Genomic DNA, 15,319 nt, shown 5'->3' on the forward strand with positions numbered 1-15,319 from the left:
CCAGCCTGGTGAAGGAAGGGCACTGTTCCTGCCCCTTCCCCCACCCGCTAGAATGCAAAGAGTTGTCCTTAGTGCCTTATGGTCAGCAGTAAACAAAGAGTTTCTCCACTGTGGTGTGTATTCCATTCCATCTAAGCAGCCAACCCAAATGCCTGTGTACTATACATTCAGTGGAGAGATGATAGTTACAGGTCCTTATGAGATATCCCTCCCCCTTATATATCTACATAATGTTTCCTTGAATAGAAGGACCATTTCACTTTAGTCTTTGTACCCCCAGTGTCTAGCACCGCGTCTAGCACTTAGTAGGCACTTAGTAAATGGTAATTGATGGATTGGCTAGCTAGTGCCCAAGAGCTATCCTATTCACCTGGGATCTCAGCAATGTTCCCACAAAGCAGGCTCTGTCTTTGAGTTCCCATCCCCTGAGTTTTTAATTCAGGTCTACACACTAATGGAATATTAATCAGGTGCTTGTTTCTCTTACCTTGTAAATCCTCTCAAAGGAATTTCTTAAGGCTGTCAGATACTCTTGGAAATCCACAGAAAACAGAAGCTGACTTTTTCCAAGAAGGAGAAAATAACTACTGCTGTCTCTGTCTGCCTAAACTACCTGTCTCCACCTTGAGAAAAAGGTCATGTTGGAGGGAAGACTCGTCTGATAGCAGAATGAAGTAATCAGAACCAGGAGAACAAAACACATCATGATTAAGGGAATAGGAACAAGCACTTATTAAGCACCCACTATGTGCTGGGCATTGTGTAAGGTGGGCCAAAAGTCATGATGTTTTAATAACTTTTTGAAAGTTATTTTTTCTTTATTTTTTGCCATTTATGAGATTCGATTTTTTGTACATAATATAAATCATTTCCCATATATACTGTATTTGATGCTATGGTATTATAAATTAGAAACAAAAAACAAAGTTATAGCAACTAAGTGGCACAGTGAATAAAGTGCCAGGCTTAAATCTTCTTGAGTTCAAATCCAGCCCCAGACACTTACTTGCTAGCCATGTGATCCTGGATAAGTTACTTAAGACTGTTTGCCTTAGTTTCCTCATCTGTTGTTGTTGTTTCTCCTTCATTATCAAAGAGGACAATAACATGTCATAACTTGCAATGAATAGGATTTAAGTGAGGAAGGGCTGTGCAAAATCAAAATCATCAGCCTTAGCCTCTCCTCTAGAGCCATGTGGGTCCAGTGGCAAGATATGTTATCAGGATGACTGGAGGTGGCCCTGGATGTTTAAGGCAAATAGGATTAAGTGACTTGCTTGGGGTCACAAAGCTAGTGTCTGAGGTCAAATTTGAACCCAGGTCCTCCCAACTTCAGGACCACTTCTCTATCCACTGTGCTACCTAGCTGCTCCTCATCTGAAAAATGAGCTAGAGAAGAAATGTTCTGTTTTTCTCTTTAGTATTTAAGGTCCTTAAGAGTAAAGGTGCTGGGGGCGGCTAGGTGGCACAGTGGATAAAGCACCGGCCCTGGATTCAGGAGTACCTGAGTTCAAATCCAGCCTCAGACATTTACCAGCTGTGTGACCCTAGGCAAGTCACTTAACCCCCATTGCCCTGCAAAAAAAAAAAAAGAGTAAAGGTGCCCAGCCTAATTAATGTTGGTCCTTCAAAAGGACTTAAGTGATTCTTGAATGTGTAAGCAAATGAGTAAATGAGATTCTGATTTGGATCCTTCTTCCCTAGAGATTAAATTCAATGTAATTATTACATTTATTTACATTTATTAAGTGCCCTACTATGTGTCAGGCACAAGGATACAAAAATGAAAATGGATGCATTTTTTACCTCTTTTCTCCATCAGCCTTATACATTGTGTTTTTTGTTTTGTTTTGTTTGGGTTTTTTGTTTGTTTTATGCAGGATTTAGAGTAAAAATCTTGGTTCTGCCACTTTCTATCCACATGACCTTGGGCAAGTCACTCTCTGGGCCTGAATTTCTTCCTCTATTAAATAAGGGAATTGGACTTCATGGTCCCTAAGGTCCTTTCTAATTCTAAATACTAATATCAACAAGTTTTCTGTCATTAATAGTTTTTTGAGGGTTTTCTGGAACACTTAGAGCTTAAATGCTCAGCAGTATATATTGGGCAGTTAAGTGGTGCAGTGGATAGAGCACTGGACTTGGAACCAAAAAGATTCATTCTCATGAGTTCAAATCCAGCCTAAGATACTTATTAGCTGTGTGATTGGGCAAATCATTGGGTTAGTTTGCTTCAGTTCCTCACCTGTAAAATGAGCTGGAGAAGGAACTGGTAAATCCTTCCAGTATCTCTGGCAAGAAAACCCCAAAAGGGGTCACAGAGGGTTGGGCATGACTGAAAAATGACAATAACAAATGTGTCAAAGAGAGGACTTGGACAGAAACCTTGCTGAATCCAAGATAAACTCTCTAATTCATACCGTCCTTCAGTAAAGTGTCATCCTGAGCCCAAAGGGCCAATTTTGTGGGACTCTCTCCTCAGTGGTGGAGTTCAATAGAGCAGGAGAGAAAAGAGCTCATGGGGTCTTTTAGCTTCCAGCTTTGAGAGAAAAAATTCACAATGCCAATCTTTAAGTTGCTGAAAGAAGAGAAAGACTCTGGAAAGACATTGCTATGAGAAGAGTTGGCAGTCTCTATCATGTCCCTATTCTCAACTTGTTACACTAGAGACTAGGACATTTCTACTTGGATGAGATATTGGATTCTCTGTTGGTTGAGTAAAGATATCTTGCCCCTAATGGAAAAGCTTTCAATCTGTATTTTGTGTGTGTGTGTGTGTGTGTGTGTGTGTGTGTGTGTGTATGTGTCCATATATATATATATATATATATATATATATATATATATATATATATATATACACACACACACGCGCACACACACACCCATACACACACACACATATATATATACATATATATTCTCTAATTTCTGTTTTACTATTAACTTGGATAAATGGATTTCCTTGCTACTTGTTATGTGTCCATTGTGAAACTGGTACTTGGTGGGAAGGAAGTCAAGTCTTGGATATAAAGCTTGTGGTACCTCTTCCACTCTTGAGAAATAGTGACCAGGTAATTTAGTTTGAATCTAAAAATTACATCTCCTAGACTAACAATATTTAAGGGAGCAGATAGATATAATTCTAGCCTGGTACTCCCATTCTCTATGGAAAGCAGAGTAGCCGACCTCTGACCCCAACCTCTTACTTCTCCTTCTGGCAGGAATCAAAGTCTCCCTTAGAGAAGGGTGGGGGTAGGAGATTCTGGAGATAGTTATTCTTGCCTTCCTGTGAGCTACATCAAGACAACCATGTTACAGAAGCATTTGTGATACGCCCCAAAATTCTATGTATTCCTCAAAATGCACATTGCTCCTGCCACATTAGCCTGAATTTCCCTACCTTTCCTTTCTAGTCACTAGTTTAAGCTGGGGAAAAATTGTCTACTTGCAGTTCACACACCCAGAGATATTCATTCTACTCCCTATATCCCCCATGTTATCCTCCAACCCATGAGTATCCTCGAAAATGGAAGAAAAGGAAATAGAACAAGGAGGAAGAGAATGTCAAATCATTTCTTATCCCCTAGTTTCTTCTGACCACAACACGGGCCACTATTCATTATTGTGGCTACAACAAGTAGTTTATTTCCTAAAGAGGTGACCTTCAAGCTTATTTGACCAGAATCCTTTATGTGGCTCTCATCTGTAGCCTTCTCTTCTGCATTTCTTCTCCAAATAACCACATGGAGATGAGTCATAGACCTTCAGAGTTGAGAGTAGCCTTGGAGGCCACCTATTGTAACATCCACCTGAAGAAGCCAGAGTCCCCACATCCCAGTATTCTCCAAGAAGGAGTAGACCTATGATTTCATTGATTGGGAAACTCATGGAACTCCAGGTTGAAACCTTCTTTGTAACTTAGAGTCTTCGAGAGTTTCCTAGGGCAGAGGATGACCAAACCAGATTAAAATGTAATTGGGGTGGTACAAAAAAGTTCCAGAGGACTCATGGTGGAAAAGGCTCTCCAAATCCAGGAAAAAAAAAAAAAGGAACTGTGGAGTATGGACACTGATTGGACCATACTATTTCTTTTGTTTTTGGTGCTGTTGGTTTTCTGTTTTGAGGTTTTTCCTTTTTGCTCTGATTCTTCTCTTATAACATGACTAATGCAGAAATATGTTTAATGTTATTATGTATATATAAGCTATATCAGATTACCTGCTGTCTAGGGGGGGAGGGGAGGGAGAGAGAAAAATTTGAAATTTGAAATCTTATATAAACAAATGTTGAACACTATTTCTACATGCAACTGGAAAATAATAAAATACTTTTATTTTTTAAAATGTAATTGGGGAATATTTGACAAAGTAAATAGAAATGCAATAAAATATGGATAACATTACATGTAAAACCAAGTCGATATGCCGCTCCAGATGAATGACCTCCAGTTCTATTTGAGTTTGACCCCATTCTCCTAGAGCATACTATAATAACATAATATTATGTTAGTAGGACTCAAATAGCCAGTATGTGTCAGAGGTGAGACTTGAACCTTTGGCTGCAAGGCCAGCTGTCTATCTACTTATTTGACCCAGTTGTCTCATATCACAGGCTCTTTATCAATTCAGCTCAAGGCAGGCAAGGATCAGACAAGAGTGGGAGAAACACTATTCTCTAGACAGTTGCTTCTCAAGTCACAGCCAGGTTGGCAAAGCCATCAGAAGGCACGCAGCACTCTGTCATGCAGATTCAATTTTCAAAGCTAAGGATGGTTTTGTGGCCTGTAGTCCCTGCCTCCTGTAGAACTCAAAGGGCTTCCCTGATATCTTTGCACTTGGCACATAGTAGGCACTTAATCAATGATGGCTAGGATTTATATAGCACTCTAAGGTTCGCAAAGCACTGAGCTCCTACACAATTATCAACAAAACTATATTCACACACTTCCTATAGTGACTCCAACCTTTCGTTGGGTTGTTTCAGTCATGTCCGACTCTCCATGACCTCATTTTGGGGTTTCCCTGCCAAGGATACTGAAGTGGTCTTCCATTTCCTTCTCCAGCTCATTTTATAGATGAGGAAACTAAAGCAAACAGGGTTAAGTGACTTGCCTAAGGTCACACAGCTAATAAGAGTCTGAGATCAGATTTGAACTCAGGTCTTCTTGACTCTAGGCCTGGCACTCTATGCACTGTGCCACATAACAGAGACTCAGAGCCAACATCAGGCACAATCCAGAGTCCTAGATTTGGAGTCAAGACTACTTCAGCTCGGGGCAGCTGGGTGTCGTAGTGGATAAAGCATGGGCCCTGGATTCAGGAGGACCTGAGTTCAAATCCAGGCTTAGACACTTGACACTTACTAGCTGTGTGACCCTAGGCAGGTTACTTAACCCTCATTGCCCCACCAAAAAAAAAAAAAAAAAGAAAAAGAAAAAGAAAAGAAAAGAAAAGAAAAAAAGAGACTACTTCAGCTCAAATGACATGTTTGATACCTACTAGGTCACGGGCAATTTACTTCACCTTTCAGCCTCAGTTGTCTCCTTTGTAAAAGTGAACTTAACAACCTCCTCCTACCTGCCATGGATATTGTGAAGACAGATCTTTGTAAATCTTAATGTGCTATAGAAATATTTTAGTATTAGCTCAAAAACAATACATCATAAGAAATCCTTAGCACCTTTTTTATCCTAGTCAGTCAGGCTTTGATAATTCAGCACTAATTAATTGGTGAGGGAAACCATCAGAATTCATGAAAAGTCAGAGGTCTAACACATTTTAGAAGAAATGCAGTTTTATTATTTTCAAGTACATTGTCACTCATTACTGCACTATTAACAACTAGAGGTCAGGATGGATCTGCTTTAACAAATAGCTAAAACATTTGAAATGAGGAGCATCCACATAAATGGAAACAATTAATGTGCCAAAATCTTTCAAATCTGGTGTCTTTTTGTAGGTTAAAGTAATTATGAATGCTATTAATTTGCTTAATAAACTCTCTCTCCATAAATAATACAGTGCTAAACTTCAGCATGAGTAAAATGATAACAATTGCCAAACATTTGAAATACAAATGAATATGCATATATAATGTACTTGAGAGGCAGTGGTGGCTAGAGAGAAGGTTGTAGCATCAGCAAGCCTTGGGTTCAAATTCTGACTTCATTTCTTCACCTGTAAAATGGGCTAAATCAAGTCCCGTTCAATCTCTAAATCGATCTTTTGCTGTTCTTTTTATGCGTCTCCCTAACTAGATTCTGAGATCCTTGAGGGCATGACTGTCAATTTACTTACTCGGTCTGTTGATTGTTTCCAATTTATCTTGTATATAACTTGTTTGTGCATAGTTGTTTGTATGTTATCTCCCCCATTAGATTGTGAGTCCCTTGAAAAAAGGGACTGTCTTTTGTCTTTTTTTAAAAAAATTGTCTCTTCAGCACTATAGTAGAGGCTTAAGAAATTGTTTAGGTTTTGTTTTGTTTTGTTTTGTTTGGGGTTTTTTTCTTGTTTTTTAGGCAATCAAGGTTAAGTGACTTGCCCAGGGACACAACTAGTAATTGTCTGAGGGCTGGATTTGAACTCAGGTCCTCCTGACTTCAGGGCCAGTGCTCTATCCACTGGGCCACCAAGCTGCCTCAGTAAATGTCTTTTGATTGAATAACATAGTTGCTCATCCTTTGTGACACTTGTCCATGTCGTCCTATCAGTTTGCCACATGGGGTAGTAAATTAATTATCCAACATGCTGGATCCTTTCTTGCTTTCAGCATTGAGAGGATACAACAGAGCACATGGGCTCTCTACCTGCTGTACCTCACTCTTGCCCAGGGTCAAGACTGCCATCTTTTTCTCTCTAACACTTCTTTGGTGATATCCTTTTGTGAGAAAATAATTTTTTTTTAATTAAAAAAAATTTTTTTTTTTAGTGAGGCAATTGGGGTTAAGTGACTTGCCCAGAGTCACACAGCTAGTAAGTGTTAAGTGTCTGAGGCCGGATTTGAACTCAGGTACTCCTGACTCCAGGGCCAGTGCTCTATCCACTGCACCACCTAGCTACCCTGAGAAAATAATTAATAATGGGTTTTGGGGGGATCCAGAGACCCCCCCACACACACACACCTAGGAACTCTGGCTGGTTTCTCAGAGCCAGCCCAGAGTCAGTAGAAATGCAAAAGAAATATAGATCGACTTTCCTGACTACCTAAAGGAAGTTAACTCACCTGGGCGACCCCCCAAGTCATGTCAATCAATGGACTTGAATATTACTGGCCAATAAGCTTGGATCAATGTGCAGTGACCCACCTCTACCTGAAAGAAGATAAAAATCCTTGGCGAGAGGGGGAGTCACGCTCTCCTCTTCTTGCCATGCCTCTCTTAGAGACTGACTTACCTTACTCCAGGGTTGGCTCTGCCCAGTCCCCCTTCCTGGGATTCTATGATGGTTTTACACGCAGTCAAATTAATAATAAATGCTTGCAGCCAAAAACTGATGCAGTAGCCTCTATTTATAAGTAGCAATATATTAGAAACCCCAGTTAAGTTCCCCAATAACATAGAACAGGGACAGTTTTCTCCCCAATATTTCAAACCACACACTTTACTGAGTCCCCTTTGTGATTCCTTGTTTGAAAGATATTGCAACCTATTCGAAACCATCATTTACCCACACTCCAGTGCCCTCTGGGTGAATTTTTTGGAGACTGAAGTAGAATCATACTCAGGTATGTGCTGGTAAATGCTTAACGATCAACTGTCCAGGGGAAAAATGTATATATGATACATTTCTCCATCAACTTCTTAGGTCTGGACAATGAACAAAACAATAAATTAAGCCCTAATTTGCAGTATTTGTCAATTTCTGAGGTGTAAATGCTCAGCAGCAGTGAGGTGGTGCAGTGGATAGAACACGGAACCTGGTCTCAGGAAAATCTGAGTTCAAATCTGACCTTAGACATTTACTAGCTGTGTGACCCTGGGCAAGTCACTTAACTCCATTTGCCTTAGCTTCCTCATCTGTAAAATGAAGAAGGAAATGGCAAACTACTCCAGTATTTTTTTTTTTGCCAAAAACCAAACCAAAACAAAAAATCCCATGGACTTACATGGAGTTGGATTCAAGAACAACAAAAAGCCCATGTTAAAATTTAACTATCAGCTCAGGAGCCAATATAGGGAGCTTCAGCATGTCCTTGCCACAACTGATGAATATTGATATTAAAAATATGAACCTTTTTTCAGGGAAAACTTTGGGATCGTTCAAAGAATTTCACAATTTCCCAGAGGCAACATAGATTTGCTCTCCTCCTCCCATTTAATTCTGAGCCTATGTCAATTTCAGTTATATGCATGCACACATGCATAGATGTATGCATATACATGAAGGTACACACACATATGTGTAGATGTATGCATATACATGAAGGTACACACACATATGTGTATATGTATGTGTGTGTACACATACACACATACATACACATCTCTTCAAAATCATGCCAATAGTATTTTCTCATCCTGAAACTTTTTATATATATATATAAAATTTTCTATATTATTATTGTGACAAGTAAAACTAAATGTATGATCGCCTTATTCCTGTCCCAAGTACAGGGAAAGCTAGCTAGGGTTTACTTATAAATTAGAAGCTTTAGCACCAAGTTTTGGCATTAAGCATTTATTAGTGAAAAAGAGAACACCTGGGTCAGAAAGCCAAGAAAAGACCTATTTAGCCTAGCATCCTCAACTTCACCCATCACCAGCCTGTTCGAGCAATGAACTGCCAGTCCTAACTTCCTCTGCTTCTGGAGGAGAGGCGGTCCTTCCACCCTGCTTCAAGATAATTGACTAGCATCACCCAAATCCATTGGTTCACTGGACTTGAGGGTGGTCCTGTGTTGATGTCAGCTGAGAACAATACCCTCTTCTGAGTCAGGCAGGTGTGGCTTCAATTGAATTAACTTTAAGTGGGTTAATCAGCAAAGTCAATCACTCTCAGTCAATCCAATCAGTCCAAATCAGTCTGGGGCCTTTGGGCATTGGCAAAAGCCCATTATTTTCTTACATTATGAATAATATATTATGTATATTTATATGTGTATGTGTGAGTGTATGTGTATATAGGAAATTCCTATAACTTGTCTGGCTAACTACATAACATAGTCTGAATAATAGCCATTCTGTATCTACTTGGTTTTTCCTGAGTGAATAGTTAAGCTAAACTCTTTTTAGTGGTTATAGATCTTATTTAAAAGACTTTGCAGTATTTCAGGATCTAATGCAATTAGCACAATTTCATCTACAAACAGGAACAGATAAAGACCTTCACTTCCAAACTCATTCACTCTTTTCAGTTTTCTTTCGTGTGTTGTCTTTCCCCAGTAGAATGTAGGCCCATTGAGGACAGGGACTGTGTTTCTTTTTGCTTGTATTTGTATCCCCAGTGCTTAGCACAGTGCCTTGCCTATGCAAGTAAATGCTTAATAAATGTTCATTTTCCTTCCTTACTCTTTTCTTCTCCTCTTTTCCCATGGTATTCAGATAGTAATGGTCCTGAGACATGTAGCTATTCAACTATTTTTCCTTTATATTCAATATTCTTCAGGCTGTTGCACAGATTGATAAAATAACTGCTTTTTCTAGCTGAATAAAAGAATTAGGATCCTCTCATCCTCTGTAGGCTCACTTAAAGCATCCTTGACCTAACTCTAGGAGCAGACAGGACCACAGAGATGATACATACTCTCCTGTTCTCCCATGGTTTTGATCTCTTCGGACGGGTCATTATTTTCAAGGCTCTTCATTCCATGTAGCTTGCATAATATGAGTCTCTGAGATGGTGATATCTATTTAAAATGTTGTTCTTCAGTTTTTATGAGTCAATGTTAAGTTTGGGAAATTGCAAGCAACAGTTCAGTCTGTGATCATGGTGAGGTTCCAGTACAGCTTATTTTGTGGAGTTCTGCAGGATATTTTGAGGTCTGTATTTGTAGTGTGAGAATTTGTCATCTGTCACTCCATGAGAGAAAGAGAACTTCTGATGCAGAATTCTAGCCACCGAGTCATGTCATGCTAGGTATTCCGTAGATGCTAAGGTTATGAAGCATACCAACTTAATTGTTCAACCCTTTTTCAGAAATAAATTATGCCCCCAACTAGGGAGAGGAAGGGGGAGAGGCACTAGACATAGGGTTTTACTGGTGAACTTGGAAGAAGATAACTCCCTCTACTAATGTACATTTCTATATGTATATCTCTGCATAGAGAGAGTTGCCTAAAACACTGAACTAGGTGGTGTAGTGGATAGATTGTTGGGCTTGCAGTCAGGAAGGCCTGAGTTCACATCCAACCTCAGATACTTACTAGCTGTGTGATCCTGGCCAAGTCCCTCAACTCTGTTTGCCTCAGTTTCCTCATTTGCAAAATGAGCTGGAGAAGGAAATGGCAAACCACTCCAGTATCTTTGCCAAGAAAACCCCAAATGCAGTCACAAAGAGTCAGACACAACTGAAAAATGACTGAACAACAACAAAACGCTGAGAAGCTAATAGGGTCACATAGCCCACATATGTCTGGAGAAGAGCTTTAACCCACTTTACAAAACAGATACCAAACGTGGAGAAAAAGAATAATGATGTGTGTCTGGGCATGCTGCATTCACTTGTATTCTCACCTTCTATGTTGGTGGAGAGACTCTTCAGCTTGAAGCAGCACTAAGAAGTGTCATAGTCCTATGCTGTCTTTAAGCTTCTAGGTCATTTGGTCAAGTCAGATCAAGAAATTTAAGTATTTACTTAAGTACTTACCTTGTGATAGTACTTAAGTACTTGTCACCTGTGTGCTAAGCATTGGGAATATAAATACAAACACAAAGAGTCTGTCTTCAAAAAGCTTACATTATAATGGGGGTTAGACAAGACATCAAAGGAAGATGGAAAAGGGGGTATGGTCCTAGTTCTAGGACCTGGTAGACAAAATCCAGAGTTAGAACAGGCTGTGCCTGGTCTCTCCTGTAAGCACACCAGCCTCTAGCAAGAATGTTTATGAGGAAGCAGCATGAAGAGGAGACTTGGATTTTAGACCTCTCCAGCTGATTCATTATTCCCACCCGCTCCCCATAAGTGGCCCAGGGAATGCTGCCTTCCATCTTACTCAGGATGACAGAGCTAATAAAAGGCAGAACAGGGAATCCAACGGAGGTCTCCTGACTCTAAAACTACTTCTTTTTCCACTATGTCATGCTTTCTCTCCATTAACAGGTAAAAAGTACAAGGTGGGGTTTTTTGTTTGTTTATTTTTACCTGCAAATGAGCTGAAACCATCTTTGGAGTAGTGGAAAGGAAATTGGCATTCATTGGTGTCAAAAGACATGGCTACAGAGGTCTAGCTCTGCCTTGGACAATTACGATTCACCTCTGAGCATCAGTTTCCTGGTGTATAAAATGAGGGAATTGGACGAGATCTTCTCAAAACTTCTTTTCTGCTTTTCAACAGAAATGAGAAATTTATATGGAAAGCATGCTAAGAAAAATTGGCTTTAAAAATCCCTTAAAAGTGCTCAAAAATGGGCAAAATTAAAAAAAAAACAACCAAATACACCGTGATGTGTCAAAAAATGAAAAAGAAAAAAGCTAACAAGGAAGTAAAAATCTTTAGCAAGAGCTAAAATTATCTAATTACATAAGATAGCTTGTTAATAATGACATATAGAGTGCTTTCAAATTTGTAAAGTGCCTTATATAGATTATCTCATTGGATCCTCACAACACCACAATGGGGTATGTTCAATAATTATCCCCATTTTACAGATGAGGAAAGTGAGACTTAAAGAGGTTAAATAACTTGCCCATGTTCACACAGCTAGTAAGTGTCTGAAACAAGATTTGAACTTTGACTTTTTGTGACTTCAAGGCTGGATCACGCGTCTATATAGAGTTTTTTTGTTTGTTTGTTTGTTTGTGTTTTTTTTTTTAGTGAGGCAATTGGGGTTAAGTGACTTGCCAAGGGTCACACAGCTAGTAAGTGTTAAGTGTCTGAGGCCGGATTTGAACTCAGGTACTCCTGACTCCAGGGCCCGTGCTCTATCCATTGCACCACCTAGCTGCCCCAGTCTATATAGAGTTTTAAGGTTTGCCAAGCACTTTACAAATATTATTCACTTGATCTGGTGAGGATCAACCCTGGGGGGTGGGTGCTATCATTATTCTCATTTTATAAATGAGGAAACTGAGGCAAATAGAGGTTAAGTGACTTACTGGTGCACATGGGTTTTCCACTGGTCATTCCTCACTTCTCTTAGGTGACTGACTCCCATTTTCCAGTCATATATTTCTTGAATAATAGACTTTATGCTACTTTTCCTATTCTTTATTATCATTGTTAATATGCTGTAGCCCATACACACCGCAATAAGTTTCTCCATCAATGTTTTAGTGATCTGCTGCTTTGGTCCTTCAAATTATATTATTCTGTGCTTTACTGCATGGGTGTATTGATGTTTTTAAAATATGGCAGTTTGGGGGTCATGAAAAGTATTGTACAATTTCTCGATTGCACATATATAACCTATATCTGATTGCTTTCCGTCTCAGGGAGGGGAAGAAGGGATAGAATTTGGAACTTAAAACTTAAAAAAAAGTTTAAAAATTGTTTTAACATGTAATTGGGGAAATACACATGTGTATTATACAATTTCTCAAATGCAATCCAGCTTGTTCTCCTCTTCCTATTTACTCTATCTGAAATACTAAAAACTGGATAAGACTTTATATTAGAAATAAATTTTTTTTTTTTTGGTGAGGCAATTGGGGTTAAGTGACTTCCCCAGGGTCACAAAGCTAGTATGTTAAGTGTCTGAGGCTGTATTTGAACTCAGGTCCTCCTGAATCCAAGACCAGTGCTCTATCTACTGCGCCACCTAGCTGCCCCAAATTTTTTTTAAAAAATACTAATTTTAATAATTAATGTGTTACTAGGTGAACTGGACTTTAGACTAACTGATTTTAAAGAATTAACCTAGACTTAGCTGGCAATGACAAAAGGGAAGGAGTCCCAACCTAAGTACTGACAGTTTTTGTAAATATGTAAAATAATATGTAAATATGTAAAATAAGTAGACCCTTCAGCAGACCTCTACATAAAGCAATTTTTATGTAATGCAAATTTGCTCCTACCCACCCACTTCACTTAGCCCATATAACAAAGGCATAACAAGTCATAAAATACACACTAAAATGCAGATATATTAAGTACTGTGCCATGATAATAAACAGAATTATGAAATAAAAGGTAAAGTTAATGATAAAGTATGCACAGTCCTTTATGGTAAAGTTAACATAGGTGTGCAGCATGTTGCTCCTTCCCCACCCACTATACCCAGCTTTTGTCACTGGTGGTTGGCTATACAACTTTTTTTTTTTATGAACCTATCCAGGGACATTTTGACAATGGCTCTCTTTCTCCACCCCCACGTCTGACAATAACAAGCAATGTTATCCTCAACTGGTCTTTGAACTTTTAAAAATCTCAAATTATTTGGATTCATCTTTTCAATGCAAGGAAAAAGTTCCCTCAGATGATGAAATGCTTCTGCCAACTGTTACGGTGTATACATTTTTGCTTCAAACTCAGTTTGGAAGCTCCCCTTTTGCCTGCAATCTTTGCAGCTAACAGCTCAATCAGATTCTCCTTCGACAGTTCTTCTCCAGGAGACTCAATCAACTCGTCCATATCATTCTCATCTACTTCTAGCTCTGATCCTTGTGCTAATTTTACGGTCTTGTTAGTCACTTCTTTCATCTCTGTCAGATCCATGAGCAAATTGCAGACTTGCTTTTTTCCAAACTCTCTTCATACATGTTTCTGTTACATCTTCCCATGCCTTAGCAATATTCCTGGCTGCATGGTAAATATTTGAAAGATTTCTGGAAGTCCTCTATGTAAAGTCCTTCTCTGCATCCAAAGCTGCAATTGTCCAGGCAAATGTAGTATGTAAATAATAAGCCTTGAAATTTGCAATCCCTCCTTGATTCATCATTTGCAATAATGAGGTAGAGTTAAAGGGAAGGTAGACCGCTTTTACAATTTCATTCAAATCATCCATAGGGAGAAGGTGACCTGGGGCATTATCCAAAATAAGTAGAATCTTGAAAGGATTGTTATGATTACAAAACTCCAGACTTCAGGAATGCAGCAGTATATAAACCATTGTTCAGAGATGATAAGGGTTACCCATGCCTTAGCTTTGCTTTGCTGATTCCGTTCAATGCTCTGGGATTCTCTGAGTGGTGCACAAGAACGGGTTTTAATTTACGAGTCCCAGATGCATTTTCTCTAAGAAGAAGAAGAACTCTATTTTTCCAAGCTTTATGCCCTGGCATAGTTTTTTCCTCCACTGAGATGTAGGTTTAAGATGCCATTCTTTGATAAAATAGGCCAGTGTCATCTACATTAAAGATTTACTCGGGCAAGTAGGGACCTTCTATTAATTTTCATCTTTGCTTTATTATTATTATTATTAATATCATTGTTATTATTGTTATTATTATTATCATCAATAAAGCTTCAATATCTACACTATTAACCTCTCCTGACACTTGCACAACTTTTAAATCGAGATTGGAATGTGAACTTCTTTCAGAATTCTTTATGTAGAGTCCAATTTGTGTGATGCAAATTCAGGTAAAGTGAGAACTGTCTGTACTATAAGTGGATTACTCATAGTTTCTTTCTCTTCCAGGTACCTTTGTCTCTGCCTTCACCGTGCTATGTGGAGCCCGGACTGACCTCCCCGACAGGCACATGTGCTGTGTGTTCTGGTTGAATATTGCCGCAGCACTCATTCAGATCCTGACGGCCATTGTGATGGTGGGCTGGATCATGAGTATATTCTGGGGAATGGATATGGTCATTCTTGCCAGTAAGTATCTCACAAACAGCCACATCTCCTCACCTCTCTTTCAAATCTCATGGTATAAGGATTCAGTCAAGACAACACAGGGAAGGTGGGGGAACCAAGGGACAGACAGGGGTGTGGAGAATTTGGCCAGAATAGATTTTAAATCATGGGCCAGCCCAGAATCCCCATGGAGCCTTGGTGTTCTCCTCAGGGAATTATTTGCCCTACCCCAAAGCAATGTAAGATTAGGATGCTACATCCGGCTTTCTAAGAAATACTTTATTGTTGATGGATTTCTCTCCATTTTCTCTGAGGCTAGAATAGTGCAGATCTCAGCCAGTGTTTCCATTTATTACCAACCTTCCCTTCTTATCCATTACAGAATGTCTTTTTCCCCTCTTTGGTAAGAGGGATCAGCATGT

General features: G+C 39.2%; 1 protein-coding gene across 2 annotated transcripts in view; it reads left to right on the forward strand.

Annotated features, from left to right (window-relative positions):
- STUM (stum, mechanosensory transduction mediator homolog) overlaps window positions 1–15,319 on the forward strand; it is a 102,943-nt gene that overhangs the window by 62,092 nt on the left and 25,532 nt on the right. For both annotated transcript variants that reach the window (XM_044005361.1, XM_044005362.1), the window contains exon 2: window positions 14,739–14,918. In XM_044005361.1, coding sequence (XP_043861296.1) covers window positions 14,739–14,918 — 180 coding nt within the window. The remainder of the gene's footprint in view (window positions 1–14,738; window positions 14,919–15,319) is intronic.

Source organism: Dromiciops gliroides, chromosome 4 (assembly GCF_019393635.1).
Source record: "Dromiciops gliroides isolate mDroGli1 chromosome 4, mDroGli1.pri, whole genome shotgun sequence".
Classification (NCBI taxonomy): domain Eukaryota; kingdom Metazoa; phylum Chordata; class Mammalia; order Microbiotheria; family Microbiotheriidae; genus Dromiciops; species Dromiciops gliroides.